This window comes from Macrobrachium nipponense, chromosome 11 (genome assembly GCF_015104395.2).
Source record: "Macrobrachium nipponense isolate FS-2020 chromosome 11, ASM1510439v2, whole genome shotgun sequence".
NCBI classification, from domain to species: Eukaryota; Metazoa; Arthropoda; class Malacostraca; order Decapoda; family Palaemonidae; genus Macrobrachium; species Macrobrachium nipponense.
In genome coordinates this window covers 46,463,406-46,489,964 of record NC_061087.1, presented here as the reverse complement: position 1 = coordinate 46,489,964, position 26,559 = coordinate 46,463,406, and the positions used below count along the sequence as shown (strand labels likewise).

Below are 26,559 nucleotides of genomic sequence, written 5' to 3'. Positions count from 1 at the left end.
TGTACCACGTCTTTATATGCGAGCGAGCGCGTGTGTTTGTGTCCTTACATCATATTAAACAATAACATTGTAAGGAACTGTGAAACCCTTACATCATGATTAGCCCAGGTAATGTTTTTAGATTCCAGTATCTCGTGCACAGTGGATGAGTATGCTCAACAACATGGCAAACAGTAGTGTCCTGATTTACATAGACATCAGACACCATGGCTATTACAGAATGAAAAAAATGACCTTGGCTAATCATGATGTAAGGGTTTTACAGTTCCTTACAATGTTATTGTTTAATACGATAAAAGCACACAAACACACGCGCTCGCTCGCACATATGCAGACATACATACATGCGCACATCATATCTATCTATATCTATCTATCTATAGTCTATCTATCTATCTATATATATATATATATATATATATATATATATATATATATATATAATGGAATCAATGTCAGTAATGGAGGAAACTAAATATTTTACTAAACGAATAAGGGCACAGAAATTACTGACAAATTTATAGAGAAAGACAAAGAAAGTAGAAGAAAGGACGAGAGAGTCAACACTAAGCCAAAGTGAGTGTAGCCTTAATATTAGCAAAGTTAACATAAGAAATGAATATAGCTACAGACCTGTATTCCCTGCCCATGTTAGTTTAGAAAAGCCTATTACGTTATTCTTTGATACAGGAAGCCAAAGAATATAATGTCTGAAAAGGTGTATCAGGCATATTTCTCTCATTAAAGTTTGAACCCAATAATACTGTAAAATCATATTTTTCATTTTACAACAAAGATTTTATAACTATTTGTGTTGTTAAGATAGCTGACATCTAAACACGATAAGTTGAGTGCACAGGATAACACATTCAACCAAGATTGTCCCTGAAAAGTGAAAGCCCACGTGAAACAGATATAAGTTTTTGCGGCGTGAACTCCTCCCCCATAACACACATACCCCTATATATATCTATATATATATATTATATATATATATATATATATATATATATATATATTATATATATATATGTATTGTATATATATATATATCTGTGTGTGTGTGTGTGTTTTATATATATATATATATATATATATATCTATATATATATATATCTATATATATATATATATAGTATATATAATATATATATATGTGTGTGTGTGTGTGTGTTTATATATATATTTTACGTATATATAATATATATATATATATATATATATATCTATATAACATATTTATATATCACGTATATATATATCACATGTATATATAGATATATATATATATATATATATATATATATATATATATATATATATATATATATATATGCTCATAAAGTCATTTGATACCCAGTTCGCTCTATCTCGGAAATAGCACCGAACGAGAATTGATATAAAAGATGAATAATACTCACAAGGACTCGAACCACCGACAGTATACACACATACGCACACACATACACACACGTACACACATACACATACACACACACATACACATACACACACACACGCATGATAATTTCAGTCGCTGTAGTCAATTATGTAATAATATTACGTTATTCGTTCTATGTGAATATTTCTCTTTATGGACAATTCTTATTTTTATGTGCTCGTATGAAAATCAAATAACATTGCCTGGACCGCAACTCAAGATTGAGCTTAGTTACCCTTAAAATTTTCAAGAGTAATGTTATTCATCGGTATGTAGAAAACGTTACTTCAGGTGTAAATTCTTTTCAAGGTATTCTTATGTAAACACCTTTGCCACTCTACGTTCTCCATTGTCTAAGGAACAAGAGCAGAACAAGTGTGAAGTAGAGATGAAGAATTTATTAATTTTTATGCTATCATATACGTATAATTAAACATCATAAAATTTGTCATTGTACTTCAATCGTATCCGAGTCACTATTTACGCATGTCTTATAGTTTTACAACGTTTAACATACTACTCTTTACTTGCTGATATACCTACATACATAATACCTACACACACACGCCAAATATCCCCGTAAAAAGAAAAATAATAATAATAATAATAATAATAATAATAAAAAATTTAATAATAATAATAATAATAATACTAGTGAAACGACCATTGCAGAGCAGACCAAACCTGTTCATTTGAGATTTTTTTTTGACTCAGTATAGATAATTTTTCGAGTTTCGTAAATTAACCGTTTAAAATGGATGAGAAAAACAAAAGGAAACACATATCACCCCCGCTATAAAATCTGTGGTTGTAATATTCCTTAAACGTGTTATCAGATATTCAGACGTCCTTTTGGCAAGAGACCATAATGACATAAGGCCGACATGATATAATCCGACTCAGCACTTGCTCTATAGAATGTTTCTAATCGTAACATAAGTAAGTAAACAACGTAGAATTTTCGTGCCAACATGTACTTGATACTACAGAATTATATTACTAAAAATGCTTTTTTTCTTGTGATTAATAATTCCGTATCAAGGTTTAGACAGTTACCACAAGATACTTGAATAAAAGGGTTAGGCACCACAGTACTACTTGACTAAAAGGGACATTCATTGCAGTAATCCTCGGATAATAGGGGCAGACAGTATAGGACTGCCTGGATAAATAGGATTGTCACCAAAGTAATACCAACTGGATAAAAGGGACAGGCAGTGCAGTAATACCTGGTTAAATGGGACAGTCACCACGGTAATGTCTGGATAAAATGAACAGTCACCTAAGTAATATCTATGTAAAAGAGGCAGTCGGCACAGTAATACCTGAACAAAAGGGACAGACAGTGCAGTAATATCTGGATAAATGGGATAGTCACTACAGTAATGTCTGGATAACAGGGATAATCAGCATAGTAATAACTAGGTATGAAGGACACCTCCATAGTAATACCTGGATGAATGGGACATTCAGGACAGAAATACTAAATGGGAGAGTCACCACAGTAATACCTGGATGAAAGTAATATGTGTATAAATGAGGCTCCCACCACAGTAATAACTCGATTAATGGGACATTAACTACAGTAATACCGGATAAAGTGATCAGTCAGCACAATCATACATGGATTAAGGGGACAGTCACCACAGTAATGTCGGGATAAACGGGACAGTCAAAGCAGTAATGCTTGGATAAAATGGACAGTCAGCTTTTCATGGATAAATGGGACAGTCACCAGAAGGAGGTGCAGGAAAATTGTTCTGAGTCCTTCAGAGTTTTCCAGGGTACTGCCAGGTTGGTCTGGTCATCTAGTACACTCACACACACACACACATATATATATACATATATATTATATTATATATATATATATATATATATATATATATATATATATATAGAGTGAAATTAGATTGTCGCTGATAGTTGTATATAGAAAAGAATAAGAAAGGTATGTTAGTATTTTTCTTACCTCAAATCGTTTAGGAATAAAGAGAAATCGACAAAAATCACTCTTCCTTACGTATGTTGTATAATGATAAAGTTCTTACATAATTTTGAATAAAACAAATTAAATTTTCGAATGGTAATGATATCTATACTTGGGTACACTATTTATGCACTGTTTATGAATATATAAAAAACTATCAACTGAGAGAGAGAGAGAGAGAGAGAGAGAGAGAGAGAGAGAGAGAGAGAGAGAGAGTTGTATCTACTTCAATGAAATTCTTAAACTGCGACTTTCATATACGTTAATGACAAAAGACTAAATATTTTTGTTCTCCTAATCTTGTCAGAGCTGGTACTAAGCATAATACGAACTTCCAACTTGTCTGTTGTTTGCCTACTCATATTACAAGTAACTGCACTAAGGACGCTGAGTCGAGTTTGTGTCACTGTCAATGGCAAAGACAAAAAGTACATGTGAACTCTACAATGGCAGGAATTTCATAAGGTAGTTAGATACCACTCATGAGTTTTGTTTGTTGCAGCATAAGATAGATGCGCATAATTTTATATCAAACGACATTTTGTCGCGAGTCTAGACTGTAAAAAGTAATCTCAGTCTTGCTCTGTGTTGAACCTCATAGAGTGATATAAGAAAAAATTCTTGTCAAAAATGTTGTTTTAACTTACCGATTTACACTGATTTTGCAAAACATTCGTAATGAATTTTCAAATGTGTTCGGATTTTTGTGGCGCAGAGACAGAAACGAGCAAGATTGCCCAAAATAAAGACGGGCCCAAGGGGAAGTGATGACGGACTCTCCTCTTGAATAGAGGCTGGTTCAATAATTCAAGAAATGCAGAGGAGGAAGACAATTCTCCATTCTGGAAGGGATGGCCGAGAGGTTAATATCGCCAGGTGACCTTGTGACTTACACAGAGTACAGTATCAGAGGAAGTTTTAAAACTAACAAGGATTTTATAGCTGGCAATGTGGAGGAGGCATATACCAATGAGGTATTTGAGACCTGCGCTCAAAGCATTACGTATCTTTAAAGCAGCCAGAGGGAGCAAACTGACTCAGGTTAAGTGAGGGTTAGGTAATTTTTTATAAAGAAAGCCTTAGATTTTACCGTACAAGGATTTGTGTGTAGTGAGCCTCTCTAGATATGAGAACAAAACACCACACTAGGATAGACAGACACGTCTCACATAAATCTGATGGTGTAAATGATTTTCAGCTAAGCACAAGAGATGCTACTTATTATTTATAAATAAATAAATATGAATTAGTTTGGGTTACTAATCCTCAAACATTCTCGTGAGAGTAGAACGTTTATAAGACAAAGAGACAGAAATGAAATATTTCTCTAAAACATAAAAAAAGAACGAATTTTTATTTGTTCTATTCACAGATATTATTCACATAGAAATTGAAAGGATTTCATAAGTCTGAGAAAGACTGAGAACTAATTTATGAAGACGGCTGAGACTGAAAAGAGAATGGTTTATCGAGAACAGAATCATTTACGTATAAATGAGTTGGGCAATAGTTCATCTGAAGTTGGCTATTGATGAAAAGTGGAGTAAACAGGAAAAGGGAAGATTCCTGTGAAACACCGTTAAAGGAGCGCAGGTAAACAGATGTACTAATGCCGTCAGTTACAAAATTAACAGACTCACCTAATAAAACGAAGAGGCATAAGGTCATAACCTTAGAGTGTAGCTAACAGGGCGTTATGGCAGGCTTTGTAAAGTGCCTTTTATGTATAAGGGCAACGATATAAGTCCCTAAAGTTGCATAGGGAAATGATAATATTTAAGTAGTAGTATAGTAGTAGTAGTAGTAGTAGTAGTAGTAGTGGTGGTGGGACAGGCAACTGACTACCAGTTGAACTTGTCCATTAGAAGTCGTGCTGATGATCGGAGAGTGAGTGTCCGAGAGTAGAGGTGAACGCTGGATAGAGCTCAAATGGCATCCTGCAGTAATAGTAAGAGCAATAGGATAATACTTGGAAGAAGGTTTTAGTTACCAATCTTAGAAATATTCTGTACAAGTGGGTAGTGCTGAGACGAAGAACAGATACCAGTGTTTGGTATAAACTGAAAATGACGGAAAAATACCATCGGGAAATCAGAAAAACTTTCTTAGACTGTATTCATTTTTTTCACATCCTTCCAGAACATAAAGAACGATAAGTGGCACTTTGCCATGAATTAAGGGGAAAGTGCAGGTGAAACATGATTAAGACTTCTGATGTAATACAGTTCACACACTGCTTCACTGAACTGATGAGCTCTGTTTTGTCTTTTATCATTTCGGACTCAAGTTAAGAAAGATGTTAGGCTAGTTTTAAACCAACCGTTATTCACTCTTCAATTTATTGTTTGTCGTGACTTGGACTCTGGATGATATTATTCTAGTAGACTCTGACTGAACACAATGATTGTGATTAGGGGATCAGGTTTTATTGATATACTTATATAACTATATATCTATCCAATATATATATATATATATATATATATATATATATATATACACAAACACATACATACACACACATATAAATATATATATATATATATATATATATTATATATGATAGTTATATAACTATAAAACTGTCCAATATATATATTTTATATATATATATATATATATATATATATATATATATATATATATATATATATATATATATATATATATCTGTGTTTGCGTGTGTACATATGTACGCATATGTTATACAAACATCTGTTGCACATTAAGAACAAGAACAGAAAATTATAATGTTGATCGATATGCACCTGGCAAGGTCATTAGTGACTTTGCCTGCCATTTTCATTGACAGTTCATCTTTTAACTGGTTTCGCATTGAATCGAACTGAATACGAGAAACGCATTTGAATCTTACTGGTTTCTTTCACCACTGGACAAGAGGAAAAAAAACTATAATATAAAGTTAGTAGTCATGTCAAAACCATCTGCTTTGACTTTCTTTTTTTGATGGCTGACGTACTCTAATTAGGTTTTCATATGATTAGTTTTTATGATATCTGAAAATGCGTGTGGGAAAATTATGACGTTCAGCGTATGACGACAAAAAGCTGCAACGGTATGCTCTATGCTCTCAAAATGATATTTCTGTATTTTGAGTTGTCTGATTAATTTGCGTGTCCAGCATTATTGTTCTGAATCACCCATTTACCAGAATTAGATAACATAATATTTCTACATTTCATAACGTGCAAATCAACGACAGCGCAGTGGACTTTGATCAAATCCGGTACCTGGTCAGGTTCGAGTTTAGTTCCAGGAAAAAGAAGAATGGGGGCATTGGGGTGGTGGGTCTCCTTACAGACGGCCCTCATCATCTCCGATTATTACCTTTCGTCTTGTGTATGCAGTCTCCCAAGCCGCTAGTTTTGGTATGCTGGAGATCAGCCTTAAACGCATTTGTGAGCCAAGTGAAAAGTTTCCTTCGCTCTTAATGGAAAGATGCTTATGTTGCGTTTCTTAGGTTCCAGAAATGAGATCTACAACTTAGATGCATCTGAAACAGTTATTCGCCACAACGAAAAAAGATATAATTAAGAAAATCCATCTACTGTAATTGTCTTTCCTCATACAGATATTTATTCTAAAAACTTTTCAAGTAATAGGATTTATTTTGCAGAGTAAAAATTTGTATTTGGTCAATATGCACGAGTTGAATGCGAGGCTGCACAACTGCATCTTTAACCCAGTAAGAGTTGCTGCTCTTCATTCCGTTCTATGAACACAGTACCTTTAATGTCGTTTCAAGAACAGCCAAGTCAGTACTAGTAGGCTTTGATGGTCTACGAATTGTACTGTTAAACCAATTAGTAAAGGCATAGTGAACCATGTCCCATCAAACTGGTCCATGTGACATTCACAAATGGCGGGCATTTCACCGACAACAGAATAGAACTCTTCTGGATCTAGCAGTGTCTGCGACGACCGAGTCTCTTTTCTAATACGCCGAAGTGTCCATTCCATTAGCAGTCTGTCACTATGACCAATCACATTTGTTGCTACAGTATCAGTTAGAAAAATGGTTCTTGTAGTTAATGAAAACTCCGTTTGTATTTGTATAACACCTGTAAGTACTGAGGCACATCATTAGGTTCCAGGAATGGTAATGTGCACTTTCTAGATTACAGCAGCATATATTCTACACTGGTGTTTTCATAACTTGAAAAAAAAATAAATCGAATTTTATACAGCCCAGGCAAGGGGATGGCCAGGGCTGCAAAACTAAAATTCACGTTATTGTCTTCACCAAAGAAGCACCACTTTGATGGAATGAAATGTTTCAATGATCGGATTGGTATTTAACTGCTATGTTTTATATTTCTCACTTCTTGTACTCCGGACCGAGTTTTTATTTTCTACAGCCGACTATTGGTGTAAGTTTTGTATTCAAGAAATTATATTCTTCATGGCCAAACTTTACTTGCTTGTTCTTCTGTAATTACAAATTCTTTACTTTCTGTCCGAGACCTTTCATGCAACAATTTGGACGAATTTCATATCTTACTGAATAATGTCGGTCAGTCCACCAAATGAAAATTCCCGAAATTCACGGAAGAGGAACAGTTTCCGAAAGGAATTAAATTTAAACCGTGCATATGATTAGACTACCGGCCATTTATCAGGCACAGATAATGCTATTATAAGTTCATATCTCCTTGCACCCTTCATTAAAGCAGGAAGCTTTCTTTGCCAAGCTTTGAACTTGAAAGTACATCGTACCTATTGCGTTGAACAAGAAACACACTCCCTACTTTTATATTTTGTTTGATCTTTTGATAAAAGAGTTAAATGCACCACTTGTAAACATAGCAAAAGCCACAATTCTTAATGAGATTTACAATCTGAGTTCAGTCATATGTGCATGGTCAACTATGAAGTTCTATTTTCCTCAAGCTCTTGGGTGATAATGAGAACGATGACAACAGAATAATTCAGATACGGGCAGTGAGATAACAGTGATCCTCTTTAAAGTACTATTCGTATCACCATATTTCTCACTACGGTTCATTACGCAGAACAACCGGAGAGACAACAGGCTAAATGCTATGGAAATTTCAGGAACTATGAGGAATGCGATGATCTGTCAGGTATAACACGTAGTATATTTCTTAGCACAAATTCATGGACGTAACATGTGAGTAAACTGTCTTTCGATCTCGCTATGATAAAGAAAGTTGCCGAAGGTCACTTTCCCTTCCTGTGCCTCTGGAAAGGGAATCGCGTCCTTACTTCAGCACCAAGGCCATAGTAAGAGGAGGGTAGAGCATAGTGTTATTATCACCATTGCAACAGAACTTAGGAGTCTGGTGGTAGCTGCAATAAGTCACAATGAGGTCCCACAGCCACAGAAGTGATTGAGTGTACTTATCTAAAGTACATTTTACTGAAGAAGCTTACACGCGAATATCATCTCTTGTGGTCCATGCAGTCGCTTACGTTGTTACGTTGAAGACACGAAAGGTCCATAAAGAATTTTATCTGGCCGTAAATAGATGAGAAGGCAAGAGGACGGTTCTTAGGACTATAAGAAACGCGATGTCTTACTGCATTTCACTGTAAATAATATAAGGGGAAAATCGTGTCCCCGAAAATTGTCTTTATCCAAAACTTCATCCACGTACCTCAGAGAATGATCAACATGAGTTGAGACAAAAGATTCGACGTTATTCAATTTTTCTGTTACAGTGACGTCATATGCTATGAATGTCCCGATCTGTCGTGTTCTTTAATATAAACTCGGTTGCATTTTGTTTATGTACTTCAAAACTTCCGGTTAATCACTCCTGTAGTTTTACAGCTTCAGGCGAAACGAGGAAATAAATTCATAACTTTATTTGACAAAACTTAGACAAAAGTCAAATCCAAAGAAACGGACTGTCAACTTACTCCAACACCCTTTAGGAGCCCTACTGTTCGAGTGTGAAAACCAGTCGTCTCTAGCAATGTTTCTTGCAGTCGGAGCACTCATATGAAGTTTCAGAATCTTTCAGAATCAAGAAATTGACCATTTAGGGCTTCTGTTTAGATGTTTCAGCATTGCGTCTAAAACAAGGCAGGTGACAGATGCATTTCGATTTATTTTTTACTTCTTTCTGGAAATGACAGCACTTGACTCAATTTCAGTATGGATTTAGGTTTCCCTTATTTGAAGTGTTGACCCATAATCATTCGCGTCAGGCCAAGGCTTATCTGTAATGCTGTGAAGAAGAATCTCAGCATATCTACAGATGTGGTTCCATGCAGTTCATTATATTCTGATTTATTTTATGTGTTTTAACAGGTTATTTGAATTTCATTGATCCGATACTTCGAAAAAATACTTGGATAGAAAAGTGATTTGATATAATGTTTTACTAGAAAAGGTGCCAGGTCTTTCCATTAATGCCTAGAGGAGAAAATTCTTTTGAATAACTCAGTTATACAAAATCGGCCTCTGTTTTTTATTTTTTTATTTACAGTAGCAAATTATTCCTGAATACACACACACACACACACACACATATATATATATATATATATATATATATATATGTATATATATATATATATATATATATAGATAGATATATATACACACTCTAGCTCAATACTGCCCAGAAAAACTGAATGAAACCAATAACTCTCTCTCTCGCTCTCTCTCTCTCTGTCTGTCTCTCTCTCACTTTCTCCCTTTCCTGGCTTCAGTTACATTGCCCAATATTTTTGACATTTCATATTTCATCAGTTCTCTCCCGACATCCCTATTGCTGGTGAACTTGGACATAAGTAGCATTTGGAGTATCTCTATTCATCCCAGTGACCTCAAAAACTATGGACTAGACACTAAAATCTGTCATTTTTGACATTTTATTTTTCACCTCTTCTCACCTCCCTATCCTATTGGGCTGAACTTTGACTTAGAGAGCATCAGGAGTATCTCTTTTCATCCCAGCAACCCCAAAAACTATGGATTAGACACTAATTTCTGTCATTTTTGACATTTTATTTTTCACCCCTTCTCACCCTCACCTTCATATCGGGGCTGAACTTCGATTTAGAGGGCAACGGGAGTGTTGCTATTCATCACAGCAACCTTCGAAAACTATGGCTTAGACACTAATATTAGCAGTAGTTTTCGGTTATTTTTATCTGTCACCACCTTCCAACCTCTTCTCACACACCTCTTCCTACCAGGGCTAAATTTGGACTTAACACTTTCTGGACGGGCAAATATATCGATATGCAGCTCCTCAAACCAGGTAAACTTTCATGTCTGCCAATTGAAAAAAAAAAAAAAAAAAAAAAAATCAATGGAAAGAGGAAGATATGCAAATGCACATGGTGAAAGAAAAAAAATTCTACAAAATTTTCCCTACCCTCTACGAGAAGTTGTAAATGACTATTTACAACTCCTTGTGAGGTCTCTTTTACAAGACAATCATAAATTTTACCAACATATATTTTTTTTCTAATAAATAAATTTATTTTATTTTGTAAAATTAAAATTACTGTTCACACAATGTCAAAACAGATAAGAAATAAAAGCAGTAACAAATTCTCAGCATATTTGTTGAAAAATCTTGACATAAATTTACCAAGAACGAAGACTCAGTAACTTTTTATTTTATTTTACATGTTTTAAAAATATTTCTATGCATTTTTCTTTGTAAAATTACATTTACAACCGACATACTATTGTAAAAGACAAAAACAAAAAACAACAGCAAACCCTTGGTATATTTAAGAGCAAATTTACAAAAAGATGTCATGTGAGACAGAGGGGCAGTATATTTTCCTTTCAAGTCACAAGCAGAACTGAAGTCCTGTGATGCCCACACTCGTGAATTCAGCCAGTGTAAAAGTTGCCATTAGAGAATTTTTGGGCTATAAACGTATTGGTACCTCTTTCCCGCACAATTCTTTCCAAATCGATGGCGCATAATATTGTTTATCTACAGGATCAATCTGTCCACCACCCCAAACCTGGTATTACTACTCCGAAGGATCAATCCATCCAGGGTTAAAGGTCATCAGGAGTGTCACTATTCATCTCAGTGACCTCAAAAACTATGAATTAAACACTAATATTTATCAATTTCGGTTATTTTTGCGTGTTATCCTCTTCCCATCCCTTATCACCCCGCCTTCCTATCAGGGCTGAACTTTGATCTAAAGGGTGTCCGGAGTATCACTATTCATCTCAGCAACCTTGAAAACTTTGGATCGGACACTAATCTGTGTTGTTTTCGATTATTTTTACATTTCACCCCCTTCCCACCATGGCTTCCTATTGGGGCTTGATTTGGATTTAAAGGGTATTGGAAGTGTCACCATTCATATCAGCAACCTCAAAAACAATGGCTTAGATACTAATATCTGTCATTTTTAGTTATTTTTACATGTCACCTCCCTCCCACCCCTTCTCACCCCCTCCCTATCGGGGCTAAACTTGGACTTACAGGGAATCGGAAGTGTCACTATTCATCTTGGCAACCTCGGAAACTATGGATGAGACACTAACATCTGTCAATTTCAGTTATTTTTACATTTCATCCCCTTCACACACCGGTGATGACTTACCCTCACAGGTTTCTTTTCCAGATGGTAAGTTATGTATACTAGTTTGGCTGAAATTGCTCAGTGCATCTCAAGGGTTATGCTGCAACACACACATACACATACACACTGACACTGACTCATACATATATACAAACATACATACGTACTCAGCACTGCGAGATCAAAGAGATCCACCGGGGAAACCATTTAATCTGTCTTCAATAAATCCACTGCGCTCCGTTGCCCTCTTCCAAGCAATAAATTATAGACTTCTTGGTTAGTCGACTTTAGTGAATTGTAAACATGACAGAGAACGGCATTTAGGTAGTACACTAATCTTAATAAGACCCCCCCCAATATACATACATACATATATATATATATATAATATATACATATATATATATATATATATATATATATATATATATATATATATATATATATATATATATATATATAAAGGTTTTTTGCCACGAAGGAAAAAAGGGTCCGAATAGGACCGAATGTACTCGGCTATCTCCGCTTTTTCATTTTTTCCTTCGTGGCAAAAAACCTTTATTTATACATAGTATCACGTTTTACATACCTCGTGATCAAGTTATTCATATATATATATATATATATATTATTTATTTATAATATATAATATAAATGTTTATATATATATATATATATAATATATATATATACCTATATATATATATATATATATATATATTTAAACATTAAACCACAAATGTTGTCAAATATATATGAATTTTTATAACATTGCCGTGACATTGTATATTCAAACATCAATTTGCACATGTCGTATAACATCCAATTCGCGCTACTTCGGGAATGTCACTGAAGGGGAATTATAAATGATAAATGATTTGGTACCCAGGTGACCGTAACACCCACAGCTGATTGGTCTAGAACAGGGTTGTTAACCTTTTGATGACTCCAGACCCCCAATGAATTGCTCAGTATGGCTCCATACCCGCTTGGCTAAAATCCATTGAAGTCCTATTTGTTGACAATATAACTTAATATACTTAGTTTCATACGTACTTTAGGAATGAATAGACAGGAATAGAACATACAAGAAAATCAAAAGCATTTATAGCATTAATTAGCTATTTATTTACAAAATTTACCCATGGATACATTGACATATTAAAATGAAGCATATACAGATAGCCAGAGATTAAGTCCCATACCCACAGCATGTGGTTCTCATTGGACACTCCCAGTTAAACACCTCAGGTCTAGAATGGATGTCTTGGTGGGTACAGTCGGGTATTCGAGTTATTTAGGTACAAAACATTTATCTCATATAATTTCTCTTCGGTGGTATTCCCGAAGTAGCGCGATATTGGATATTGAACAACATTTGTAGTTTAATGTTTATTTATATAAGTATCAAGCAACAAATGTCCTTTGGTATCTAATTCGCACTAACTCGGAATTATTATATTTTCATATATGTTAACCAAGGGGGAATTTTTCAGTTGATGAGAAATTCGTCGGTTCAGGAGCCCATCAGCCTACGAATTTATTATCAACTAAGAAATTCCCCTTTGGTTAACATATATGAAAATGTACTAATTCCTAGGATGAGCAAATTAGACATTAATGGACATTTGTAGCCTAATGCTTGTATATGAATCACGGTGATGTGATTATATATATATATATATATATATATATATATATATATATATATAACACACATATATATACATATATTATGTTGTATATATATATATATAAATATATATATGTGTGTGATATACTATATACTACATATAAGTAATATATATGTGTATATATATATATATATATATATATTATAATCACATCACCGGATTCATATACAAGCATTAGGCTACAAATGTCCTTTAATATCTAATTCGCTCTTCCTAGGAATTAATATATTTTTTTGTAAATACATTCATGGATACTGTAAAGTATCCATGAATTGTATTTACAAATAATATGATTTAAAAAGATTCGGTTTTCCTCCAGCCATGAACATTAATAGTGTATGCGCACAGCAGAAGCACCACAGTCCAGAGAGGCAGCATAATATAGTAGTATAGCATCAGATATTCCTCTTCCCACCTCCGCCTCCTATCCACGATCGATGTTTGTCACCTCCCCATCTAACTCACAATCCCTTCATCGCCACGTGAAGTCAGATATGTAATCATAGAATACTTTAAAACCGCCAGGAAACAATTCCTTAGAACAAATTCTGATATCACAAACTTCATTCTCAAATTACATGTCGATCTATCTCCAGCTGTCATTGAGACAAGTTTGTGTCCTCTCTTCCAAGCTCAGCCGCCTTCATCGTTTTTGCCTGTCATGGCGTATTATGCAGACGTTTTATGCGTTTAATAACTCTGATGACAACGATTACAGATCAGTCTCTTTTCCTGTGATCTTTCAGGTGGATTGGAAGTTGATGTATCTTGAAGCGATATACTTTCTTTCTCATGGAAAAAAAAGACGTTTGAATATATTTAGATGCAACTAAATATATTCAAGACAACCTTGATATTTCACATGAATTAATACAGGCTCACACTGATTTTGTGCTGTTATTGACCTGATTAGAAGTAAGTATATATATATATATATATATATATATATATATATATATATATATATATATATATATATATATATATATATATATATATATATATATATATATATATACTGTCAAAACGAATGTTCTGAGGCTTCTGGAGAACACTACTCCAAATTCCCTTGAAGGGAGGTACTGCCACCTTCGCCTTAAGCAGCATTGCATGAGGTGGAGCCTTGCTGAGTGGAGATGCTGAACGTGAATGCTTGAGGGAAGTTTGAATTAATGGCAAACTACGGTCTTTAGTTTCATAACTGTTACGATTATGAAGCTGGTATATACTGAGAATAAAGGAACTCTGCAAAAAAATTTTGAGGCGATAGGAGGATGATGGGGGAGAAAGCGCAAAAATAGGAAAATTTACAAAAAGAAGTAATGGAATGCACTGGAAGAAGACTCTCTGTTAAAACAGTATTGAATCAGATGCTGCACCATGTTGGATTTCATACTGAGTTTTTGTCTAGTTTCTCAATTCAGGGTTGTTCTTTTGATCACGCTTCTCATCGCCTTCAGTTCAGTTTTCGTTTCTGTAACAGTCCCAAATTACATTTTAATCCCCGTGAAAGTTGTAAGAGGAACAATTCATTGTGAGACTTTCATCACTGTAAACCCTTGAACAAACTTGAACCTTCAGTAAAGTTACCATGCATGCTGAAAGTGTCTTGACTTCCAGCTTAGGATTAAATTTTCACGTTACACGATAAATGAAAGGGGTCAAGTAGGTAAAGGAGAGTAGCTACTTCCGCAAGAAGAAACATGACAAAGAAAGGAAAAGGAGAAGTCATAAGATTGTGCAAGAAAATTTCTTCTGTTTTCTTCTAATATCTACAATTTGACACATCTGAAAGTCTGAATTGAGAGAGAGAGAGAGAGAGAGAGAGAGAGAGAAGAGAGAGAGTAGTGTTTTTCTTTGCACGCTTCCTAGAGCATCACATAATATCCATTACTTTAAGGTTACTGCATAAGTTCCAAACACTTTCAAATTCTACATTAGTTTCGAAAGACGAGCAGTTAGTCAAAGACTACCAGGCTGCGGTGGAAATGGCACAGAAAGGTGAAGCAACAAACAGAAATTCTTGTGACGATGAAATAAAAAACCGCGTGAAAAAAATAATTCCCAATAATGATATTCTCAGTCTACTTACGCAATCTTATCAATTACAAGAGGAGTCTGGGAAACAAATAGCCTATTTAAAAAATCATATTTATTTATCGATAACTATAGTTATTTCTATATATCTGTATATTCTGTATAATAATTTACACATGTACAAATCACATTTAAAAAGCGATAAAGGGTTTGGCACTTGTAGTTCATCTTCTTTCTTGAAAGTCCAGTGATTTTTTCCTTATAAATTCCATTAATTTCAACAAAAGCTTTGTGGATTTTGTAAGATCGGGTTGGCAGAACCTTTATAGTAAATGCTGGTTAAAGTACCTAAATCTATGTATTCTAACTACACACTGAAAAATAATATTGAGCAAAGCTTATCAAAACTTAAAAATATGATACTGCATACCAAGTAATATCCATGCCTTAATTCTCCTCAAGAACTATTTTCAAAATGCAAAACTATCAGAAGGATGGGTATTTCCATTTTTCATTAAATTCCTTTTCAAGCATTCAAGTTTTTTTTTTTATGTCCAGTTATCAGCTGTAGTTAAAATATATCAGAATAGAAAAGATATGTACAGGCACAGAAAAGGATACTTATTTTAAGGGCTTACTGCAAACTGCTTTGATGGACATATTGTGAATATCATGACAGTCATGTTTTACAAAATGGCTGAAGTTTTCTTTTAAAAGTTGAATTTTAGCATAAAGAAAAAAAAATACCGTAAAAACTAAAGATTATTGTGTACCTACAATTATATTGTTTTATGTTTCTATTCAATCGAGTCTATTTTTGAAATCAAAACAGAATCAGCAGAGGGGAAAAAACTTCTGCATCTACTTCGAGAGAGGCTGGGCGCCGATGAAGTTGGATACGGCGTATTGTCAATGACACTTTTCTAGTAAGCATAAACACTATAATCAGATAGTCTTAAAAATCTAGAAAATATCTGACTCTCAAAAACTTCATTCACAGTAAACCAGTTTTTAGTCAGACCATTTCTTGGCTACTATCTGTTTTCATGTTCAAGAAATGCACACCACAATATCATTCAGCATTATTAAATGCAAACCAAGTAATAAAATAAAATAGTTAATTTATACATAACTGTTACATTGGTTTTAATTGAATAAATACCAGGAAATCAAAACAAATGATTATAAATACAAATAATTGAAATCAGTGTATGTATACTTTAAAAATAAAGTCTGATGAAAACATAAATTTACAGGCCATGCCAGCATGTACGGTAACTAATCATAAATAGTGCTGCAAAAATGGAAACAATTTACATCTTTAATAAAAAATTTAAAAAATTCAAATAGCCGAAGGTATAAGGCAAAGCAAAGAGGAAAGAGATAAAGCACATCCTTCAGGGAAAAAACGATCATTGAAGTAACTTTTGATGTTAATCCACTGAGGGTTATGTAGCAAAGGTAACAAACATGGAAGCCACAGCGAGCAGGAGGCTGAAGGCAGTGATAATATCCATCCCGGCCAGCTGGGTAAGGCATGCAAGCAAGTAACAGGTGGCCAAGAGTGATTGGCTCCACGAGCACTCCTGGGCAGTCATTTCACACTCTGATGCCTCACCTGAAGGACAAGGATGTGACCCACGATTAGCCACATCTCCTCGGTTTCTAGGAGTCTTGCGTTCTTCTCTCAGGGGCCATGAGGTTGGCGGCAAAGAACCAGCCCTTACCAAAGTATTCCTTTCATCAGCCTCAGAACTGCTGCCACTTGCAGCACTTCCACTGACTGGCAAGCTAGCACCACGCATCCTGTGGTTAGGTTGGCAGGATGTGAGCCCTGTGGGTGAGGGAGGCCCACTGAAAGGTACAGCAGAGTTGAAGGCAAAAGACCTCGGTTGGAGAGCTGGAGAAGGAGGCAAAGAGGAAGAGCGCAAAGGTGGGGGTGGTACTTCAAAAGAATCCAGACTAAGACCACTGCTGTCAGCCTTCTCTTTGTAACGATCACTCTCGCGCTCTGCATTCCCATGAAGATCAAGAGCAGCATGCAGAAGTGAATTTTCATTACCAGAGGAGTTTGAAGAAAAACTGCCATAAGCACATGCACTTCCAGGCTCAGCATCTAAAACATTTTTTCCTACTGACACAGATTGATTGTCATTAAGCTCAGAAATATGGGGATTTGACAGAGAAACAGGATCATCAGTTGATGACCCCACCTTCATTGGCATAACCTGCACATTTGTCTTAGCAATTTCACAACTTTTAAATTCTGAGACAGGTTTCTGGTTCTCAATATTTTTTTCTCTGGACATTTTCGATAAGGCTACTTCAAATACTTTACTAAATACAGGACCATCTTCAACTACTATTGGTGACGCTGGTACAGAGTGAGCTCTCCTGGCTCTATCATGCACATTTTGAGAAACAACAATCATTGATTCTACCTTATCAGTACATGTTGATGCAGGAATAGGTAAAGTGTGAAATTCAAGAAGATTTACTCTTTCAGGGGAGTTTCTTATAGGAAAGTGGCTACTATATGGATTAACATTCAAACAATTAGAGATATTAGTAGAAAGAAGGCTGAGACTAGAGCTGGAAGGCTCATTATCATGAACTGGTAAGTCTATTGCACTACGTCTACGGGAAGACACCCTTTTACCTTCAGAGCTACTTGATTCCAAGGCCATAGATAACTTGATGGCCTTTTGAATGTTTGCCTTGGCATAGAGCTTCTCATCTTCAGCATGATCGGCAACAGGAGACTGTAGATTTCTATCACATAGCGAATCTTCAATTGAATTACTTGATTTCGTACTTCCATCATCATTTTGAGGGGTTTCTTGAATATTCACACTTGATTCTTCGTTATTTTCAATTTTGGATAAAGTAGAAATAAGAGCGTCAAGCTTGGCAATATCAACGTGATCTTTTCTGTTTTGTTGGTCTGAAATTTTAGAGTCTGATAAATAAAAAGGCTTTGGTTTATTGTTAAATATGCTATCTAAAGGTCTGTATGGCTTCTTTTCCACGACAACTGGTGACACTGGGGCACTTTGTATCGTTTGAACTTTCACTAATTTTGGTACAGAGATGGGTTTAAATGTTACATTAACTGCTGCAGCTGATGGTATAGAGATTTCAGATGAAACTTTCATTTCTGTGGGCCCACCAGGAGGTACACGAGCTTCCCGGATGATTGCTTGGCGAATGTCAGGTTGTGAGACTGCTCTAGCAGATGACATTTCAGTAAGAGTTTCTGTGCTTGTACTAAGTGTATTTGTGCTTAAATTATCCCATTTATTGTCAAGCAGGTTAGCTCTTTCTAGCCAGCTAGGGTTATGACGGGGGCCTAGAGGGGATGAATTTATTGATTCAGAATCTGTAACAGCATCTTTGAAGCTCTCTGTAAAGCGACCTGCACGCCTTGATTCATGTTGGTGCTTAACCCTTCTTGGGGTTTGAAGTTTAGTACCTTTGTCTTTGTTTTGGGCTTGTTCACTGTCATTTCGTATGGTCCTTGCACGATCAGCTGATGCGGAACGAACCATTTTCCTCCTGTGTATTGGTGAATCACTATTCACCTCAGAGAGAAGTTCATCAAGCTCAGCAACGTTAACTTCCTTACCTGTATGATCCCTTTGATCTTTCCGCAGATTTCTAAAAGCCAAATCATCCATGGTAGTATCTGGCTGTTTCCGAGCAATCATTTTAGGTCTGTAATTTTCTTTTGGTGTAACATGCAAGTAATCATTTGGTGAAGCCTGTGTAGTTGGACCTAGAGGAATTCCAAATGGTGGCTGAGGATCTATTACTTTGATAGAATTGGCTTGTTTGATGTTTCGATAGGAAACATCATCATATACAACATCTGGTTCCCCTTCAAGCATTGGATCTTTTGGCAAGTCAGTATCAAGTTCAGCTGGAGTTGTATGAGCTGGTGAAAGCAGTAAATAGCTACCAGTCATCTGAAGAGCTTTTTGAACATCAGGTTGATTGCGTATGCTTTGCTGACATCTGCGATAGTGCATATCATCCATTTTCTTATCAGGTACTCCTGAGCGACGCAACTTTGGTGTTCTTGACCTGCTTTGGCACTGAATGGTGGAGTCTGTTTCACCATTTTCACTAGCTGAATCATCTCTTGTTTCCTGATATTCATCTCTTAACTTTTGGTGAGCAATAGGCAAATCTCTTCTCTCAGCACCATCTAATAAATCTTCACTATCTAACTTAAGGCTCTCATAGATTTCTTCTAATTCTTGTAGAGCTTCTTCAAAGTTGTTACATTTACTCCTCTCTAGCCTCTCTTTCTCTTTTCTGAACATTTCTTCAAATTCTTTTTGATATTCAGTCCTTTCCTTAGGATGTTCCATTTTTTGCTTAATCATCTGTTGAAACTTCTGTCGCCTTGAAGTTTCGCGGATAGAATCTGTTGCTTGCTGGTGATTTCTTCGTGGAGGTTGCGGTCTAGATTTTGGTGTATGAGGGGGAGATTCCTTTTCAGCAGATTCAGACTTCTCCAAAACCATTGAAAGGGGTCTGTTATGTGGTGGCTTTTTCTTTTCTTTGGCAAGACTGCCCTGACTGGAGTCAGAATCAATGATCTTAGGAACAGGGCTAGAAACATCACTCTGACCAGAAAGAGAACTGAGGGACTCAGCTTGTTTTAAACTAATTGGAGGAGGACGTGATGATTTAGGTTGGATGGTGCCATAAACTTCATCTCTTTGTTGACTACCTAAAGAATGTGGACCAATACCACTTGGATACAGATTATCTACTTTAGGGCTATTTGATCGAGAAGAATCACTGGGAATCTGAGGCACTATCTGAGATGTAACTCTACTTTTTATTTCTTGTTCCTTTTGCCTCCATGCTGTGTTTGCTTGTTGCAATCTGATGCTATTATCACTTACATATGAGGAATAATCTGATGAAGGGGATGGAGGAATGCTACTAACTGGAACTATTTTTGCATACTGAGGTGTCTGATCTGTATAAAACTGCACAGATCCAGGAGTACAAGAGTTTTGAGGTTCTACAGACTGTTGTGATTGGGTTCTACTCTGGTTTGAAAGATAGGTGTTTGGTGGTTGATCAGTATACCTGTACTGGGTACCTGAATATACTGGGGGAGCTGGTCTAGCAGGAGGAGCACCAAAGTTTTGTCTCAGTTGCACCTGTTCTTGTGGAGATAACTGTTGTTCAGAAAATGAACGTCGATTTGAAACTGAGAAAGGAGGAGGTTCAAGCTGTTGACTATTGGTTTTAGGGCCGAAGTATGCTGGCACTGACCTTACACTAGGACTGGGACTAGAACCTTTTGTGAAATTGCTGATACTAGACTGGCTTGAATTTGGTCGATGAACCTCTTGATTGATATTTTCAAAAGAAAAAGACATAGGTCTCCTATCCCCTGGAGACATTATACGACTTCGATCTCTGGGAGGCGGGGCTGGAGGTGTCAGGCCATATCGATTGGTATGGACATTGCTAACAGTAGAGATTCCATTGAAATTATTTCCATAAGGACTCTGCATTACAAAGGAAGCTCTGTTTATATTACTGTCATAAGATGCACTTCTATGTCCTCTTAAATCACCTTGCACTGGTGTCTCAAAGTCCTGAAAGCTTCTCCTAATTGTAGATCCACTAGGAGGTACCAAACCAAAAGTCATAGAAGCATGTTGAGCTTGAGGCTTGTTTCTCATGATAACTACCTTGTCATTTGTAGATGAAGAAGGCAGAGTGTGACCTGCAAATTTATTTTTCATGTGAGGACTTGCAGCAGGACTAGCCGTTGGTGTTTGAAGTAGGACTGAAGATTCATATTCACTAGATTCTTGATACACAAGTTTGGCACTCCATCTTGGTTTAGTTTTATCTGGCAGTTGCTTTTGCTCATCATTCAATTTGTTCCTCTCTGCCTCATATTCTCTGATTCGTTGTATTTCTTGAATTCTGGCTTGAACAACTTCTCGATTACGCCTGTCTTTTTCAGTCTCTGTTCTCAAAGTTTCAAGTTCCTGAGACTTTCGCCTTAAAAAACGTTCTGTTCTGGCTGCCCTTGATCGCTTAGTTAAGGAGTTTGTGTTATTCAAACTAGACTCACTTCCATGCATAGAGTGAGATGATACAGATGCCTTCTCCTCATCAGAGCTCGTATCTCTAAATTTTTCTCTAAGCCTTTCTACTCGTGCCTTTAATGCTTCTCGCCTCTCTTTTTTTCCTAGAGTGTCTGTGCTGGAGCTTCGCATACCCATACCACCACCTGAGTAATAACTTTGAGATACATGAAGACCATGTGCCCATGAACCTGTACTTACAGACAAAGAATCGTGAGAAGTTGATACACCTCTCCGATATAAAGGCCCTGGTTGAGGGGGTGAAACTGGAATACCTAGTGGCTGATATTCTCTTCCCATACTTCCAGTGTTACTGACTACAACCCGGAAAGTTGTTCTTTCATCAAAAGAAGTCTTATTACTGATGTCATGTAGAGAGGAGTCCCCAATTTTTCCATATTCTGAATTGCTGTTGTCTTGAAGGTATGCTTCAGTAGGTGGTGGTGGAGGTGGAGGAGGAAGTGGATCTTTTGAACTTCTTTTTTTACTGCGGCGCCTAAGGATTGCACGCTTATGTGAAGGTTCCTCACTATCACTACTGCTGCTGCTACTTGAACTGCTACTTACTTCTTTCTTGCGTCTCCTGAAAATACCACTAAGTATAGAACGTTTCTTTTTCTCTGTCTGGGACGACTGTTTATCAGAATTTTGTTTTTGGTTGTGCTGATTTTTTGTCTTTTGTGATTTTTGTGATTTCTCTTGGTGATGTGCCTTTTGTTGGTCTTGCTGGGGTTTCTGGTTTTGTTCTGTTAACTTTTGATGTTGTGATAATTGCTGCTGTTGCAGCTTTTGTACTTGCAATTTTTGCAATTCCTTCTGCTGCTGTTGCTGCTGGTAAATCTGCTGTTGGTAAAGCTGTTGCTGTTGTTGTTGTTGTTGTTGCTGCTGCTGCTGTTGCAACCACTGCCTTTGTTGTTGCTGTTGGTGAATGGAAGAGACAGTGGTCTCCCTTGGTCCTCTTGGGCTAGCTGGTCCACGGGGAGGGGCAGCAGGGACACTGGAAACAGCATAAACACCATCTTGATGAGGTGTGGGGCTTTTGCTGGTAGTGAAGGCATCACGGAAAGTCTGAGGAACTGCATGGTAGTGGTGAGACCCACGGGAGTAGTGGCCAGGAAGTGAGCTTGATTTCCTTTGGGTAGAAGCAGGCACTGAGCTGGAGGAAGACACGAGACGGGCAGTTACGGGGGCCTGGGATGTGCCATCCTCCATCACACCCCCGCCCACACCTTTACCGACAACACCACTCTGCACACTCTGAAACAAAAGAAACAGGGAGGTCAGTGTAGACCAAAAGCCTTACTAAATAATTATGTAGAAATAAACAGAAATAAGTGTAAAAACCTAAAACTTGCAATTTTCTTTATCGTAGCATTTATACGAAAGTTCAGTTATTCAATACGTTTTCATTACCATGAAAATTACAAGACCTTAGCAAAAAAAATGCATAAAACAATATCATGAAAAAACAATATCATGAAAAAAGCTGATGTGTCAGTCTTTACAGTAAGGATCCATAATTATTTAGCAACTGAGAGAGAATGTGGAATAATTTTTCACGTTCAGCCTACTCCTTGACAATTCTACTAGTGTATCGTCGAAAGACTTTATGAAAGAATATAGAAATGTTGCTGGCAAAAATGTATTTAGACTACAACGGAAATGCCCACAGATAGAGCATAATGGGAGTTAGCCTTATTGTTATTGAAATATATGCGAAGGATGGAAAAAAAACGTTTTGAATAGGAAATTCGACCAGGATGGAAGGAGAAGTGAGGAGGGGGAAGGGGGGAAGGAAGGTGGCGGGGGTGGGGGGTTAGGGTATAGGGAGGTGGTCATCGGTTGAGTTGGAGGAGGAATTACTTTTGATTCAGAGCAACCATGTTCTGGTGAACCTTGATAACTTGGCAACAGAAAGTACTACAAAAGCAAATGAGAACGTAACGATTATGTGACAGGCAGAGCTATGTGAATGAAATACAAGAGGTTCTTTTCAAGTAAGTACTGTATTTTTAAGATATATATATATATATATATATATATATATATATATATATATATATATATATCTATATATATATATATATATATATATATATATATATATATATATATATATTACACAGAAGGCGGTAGATGGATATATGTATATGTATGCATGTATCAAAACTAGTAGAGGTAATTTCTCCTTAATTACTTGACAGGCCACTGTAGAAGTCAATGCAAAATTATTTATGTTAAATGTTTGATAGCGATATATATATATATATATATATATATATATATATATATATATATATATGACTTCAGTACATAAGCGAATACATTTTCTTGTGGCAATGTAATATATTTATTTACCTATCTATATATATATGATATATATATATATATAGATATATATATATATATATATATATATATAATAATTTAACATAAATACACACACACACACATATATATATATATATATATATATATATATATATATATATATATATATATATATGTGTGTGTGTGTGTGTGTGTATTTCTACAATGGAGTTATATATATATATATCTATATATATATATATATATATATATATACATATATATATATATATATATATATATATATATATATATATATATATAATATAATATATATATATATCACAAATTCTTAGTAATTTGTATTTTTCCAAGCTATACTTACCCAGAACTACTATCGTAGGAGAAACCTGGATGTCAATCCGGTACCAAACAGAAAAAAACAGTTATTCCTCCCACACCCGGGCCAGGTAATGCCCCGGGGGTCGAAGACCAAATGACCTGTGAGTCAAACTCCAGTCCTTTCCACACCCCTAAGGCTACTGCCCTTAGATACACGGGGAAGGTAGGGAGGGCGGAGGGCCTAAAAACTCCATAGTTCAGGGGTAAGTATAGCTAGGAAAAATACAAATTACCAAGAATTTGCGATTTGTTCCGACAAAGTATACTTACCCTGAACTACTGTCGTAGAAGACTTATTCCTTAGGAGGCGGAGGTATCGAGGGAAGGTTGGAGGCACGGAGGGTGCCCGTCAAGGGGTCCCAGCCTTGTTGGGAGGAGACGAAGGGATGGGCCGTAAGGGGGGTGCCCATCCGCCACTGGCCCGGCGGGAAAGGAGGAATAACTCACACCTGAGACACATAAGGCAATGGTTTGTACTCTGAAGGCTACATGCCCCCAAGGTCTTACCCGTCTAGTTAGAGGGTCCTGATGAGTATGCCGAAGGCCCAGGAAGGGAGAAGGAGGTGGGGGGGGGGCCAAAGGATGGTTGGTAATGCACTTCACTCACTCCACCACTCACACCTCAAGGTGGGGCTAGACCCTCTGCTGGCCTGCTACCACCGGACCGATCTTGAACGAGTTGAGAGACTTCCAGGTACAGTCTTTAAAGTAATGGGCCATAAAAGTGGACTGTCTGTTCCACACTCCTGCCCGTAATACCTGACTGACCTCCAAATTCTTCGAGAATGACAACAACATACTGATACCCCTGATGTTGTGGGGTTTGGCCCCCAGCAGGGGAGGGAGTCCCGCGGCTTCATAGGCCCTCTCGATGGTCTCCCTCAACCAGAATGAGATGGTATTCCTCGAGACCGGCTCCTTAACCCGGCCTGTAGTAACGAAGAGGTTCTGAATCTCTGGTCTAAACCGCTCCATCCTACTCAGGTATTTCCTCATAGCTTGGACTGGGCACAGGAGGTCCCTGGGGTCCTCTGACTTCGGTAAGGCTGCAATTGAGAATTCCACGAACCTATCATCCATCACCAAGGGGTTCTGGGTCTTGGCCATGAAGGAGGGCACAAACTTAAAGGTGAGATCTTTCCACTCTTTTGAGTGGGAGACCACGTAAGAGAGGCCATGGAGTTCCCCCACCTGCTTGAAGGAGGTCAAGGCCAGCAGAAAGACTGTTTTGAGAGTAAGCTGCCTGTCCAGGATGTCCTTCAGAGGCTCAAATGGGGGATTCCTCAGGGCATCTAGAACTCTCGCCACATCCCAACGAGGGACCCTCATAGTGCCGGGGGGGGGCATGCCTGTTCGAAGCTCCTAACGAGCATCGAGAAGTGGTCTACCACCAGCTGGAGGTCTCCCTTTTCTAGCAGAGAAAGGACCTCCATTCAAAGGGCCTCCCCGTGACTGGGGATCTGAGGTCAGAACGCCCCGCTGTCGGGCTCCCCCGTCAGGGGAGGCTTCTTGTCTAGGAAGGGGATCCGGTAACCATCCCTAAGGACCTGGATTGTCCACAGGTCAGCTCCGAGATCCTCCCAGTCCCTCCAATGGTTCGAGAGGCAACCCCCCACCTGTGGCGATTGGTGGGGTAGTGGGCCTCGACTCCTACTTCCTCCTGGGGAAGTGGCCACTCTTGCCCCTCCGGGAGGTGGAGGGTCTGGCTCTGAATGAGGAGGGGGGGCGGGAGGGGCCCTGGAGGAGGGCTGAGACCCCTGCGCTCCCCGTCCTCCTACGAAAGAATCAAGGTTGTTGGGGGCGGAGCCAGTCCTGTGCCTTAATTCCTAACTGTTGTCTGGCCTTAGAAGGCTCCTGACCCCTGCTCTGGACTGGCTGCCTAAAGGAAGAGCCCCTGTAAACGATGGAGTCCTGGCTGGCCTTCCTCCAACGCTCCAGGGCCTCCTCTACCAACTGCTCTGGAAAGAGGGACTCACCGATACCAGGGCGTTCCTCAGGGCCTTG

The 26,559-nt window shown here is 37.3% G+C and overlaps 1 protein-coding gene across 16 annotated transcripts in view; it reads right to left on the bottom strand.

Annotated features, from left to right (window-relative positions):
- The window catches only part of LOC135205702 (uncharacterized), a 1,031,110-nt gene that overhangs the window by 708,457 nt on the left and 296,094 nt on the right, over window positions 1–26,559 (bottom strand). For 15 of the 16 annotated variants that reach the window (XM_064236823.1, XM_064236798.1, XM_064236782.1 and 12 more), the window contains one exon: window positions 17,337–23,100. In XM_064236823.1, the coding sequence (XP_064092893.1) occupies window positions 17,337–23,100 (5,764 nt within the window). The remainder of the gene's footprint in view (window positions 1–17,336; window positions 23,101–26,559) is intronic. The other variant, XM_064236816.1, reaches the window with a different exon arrangement.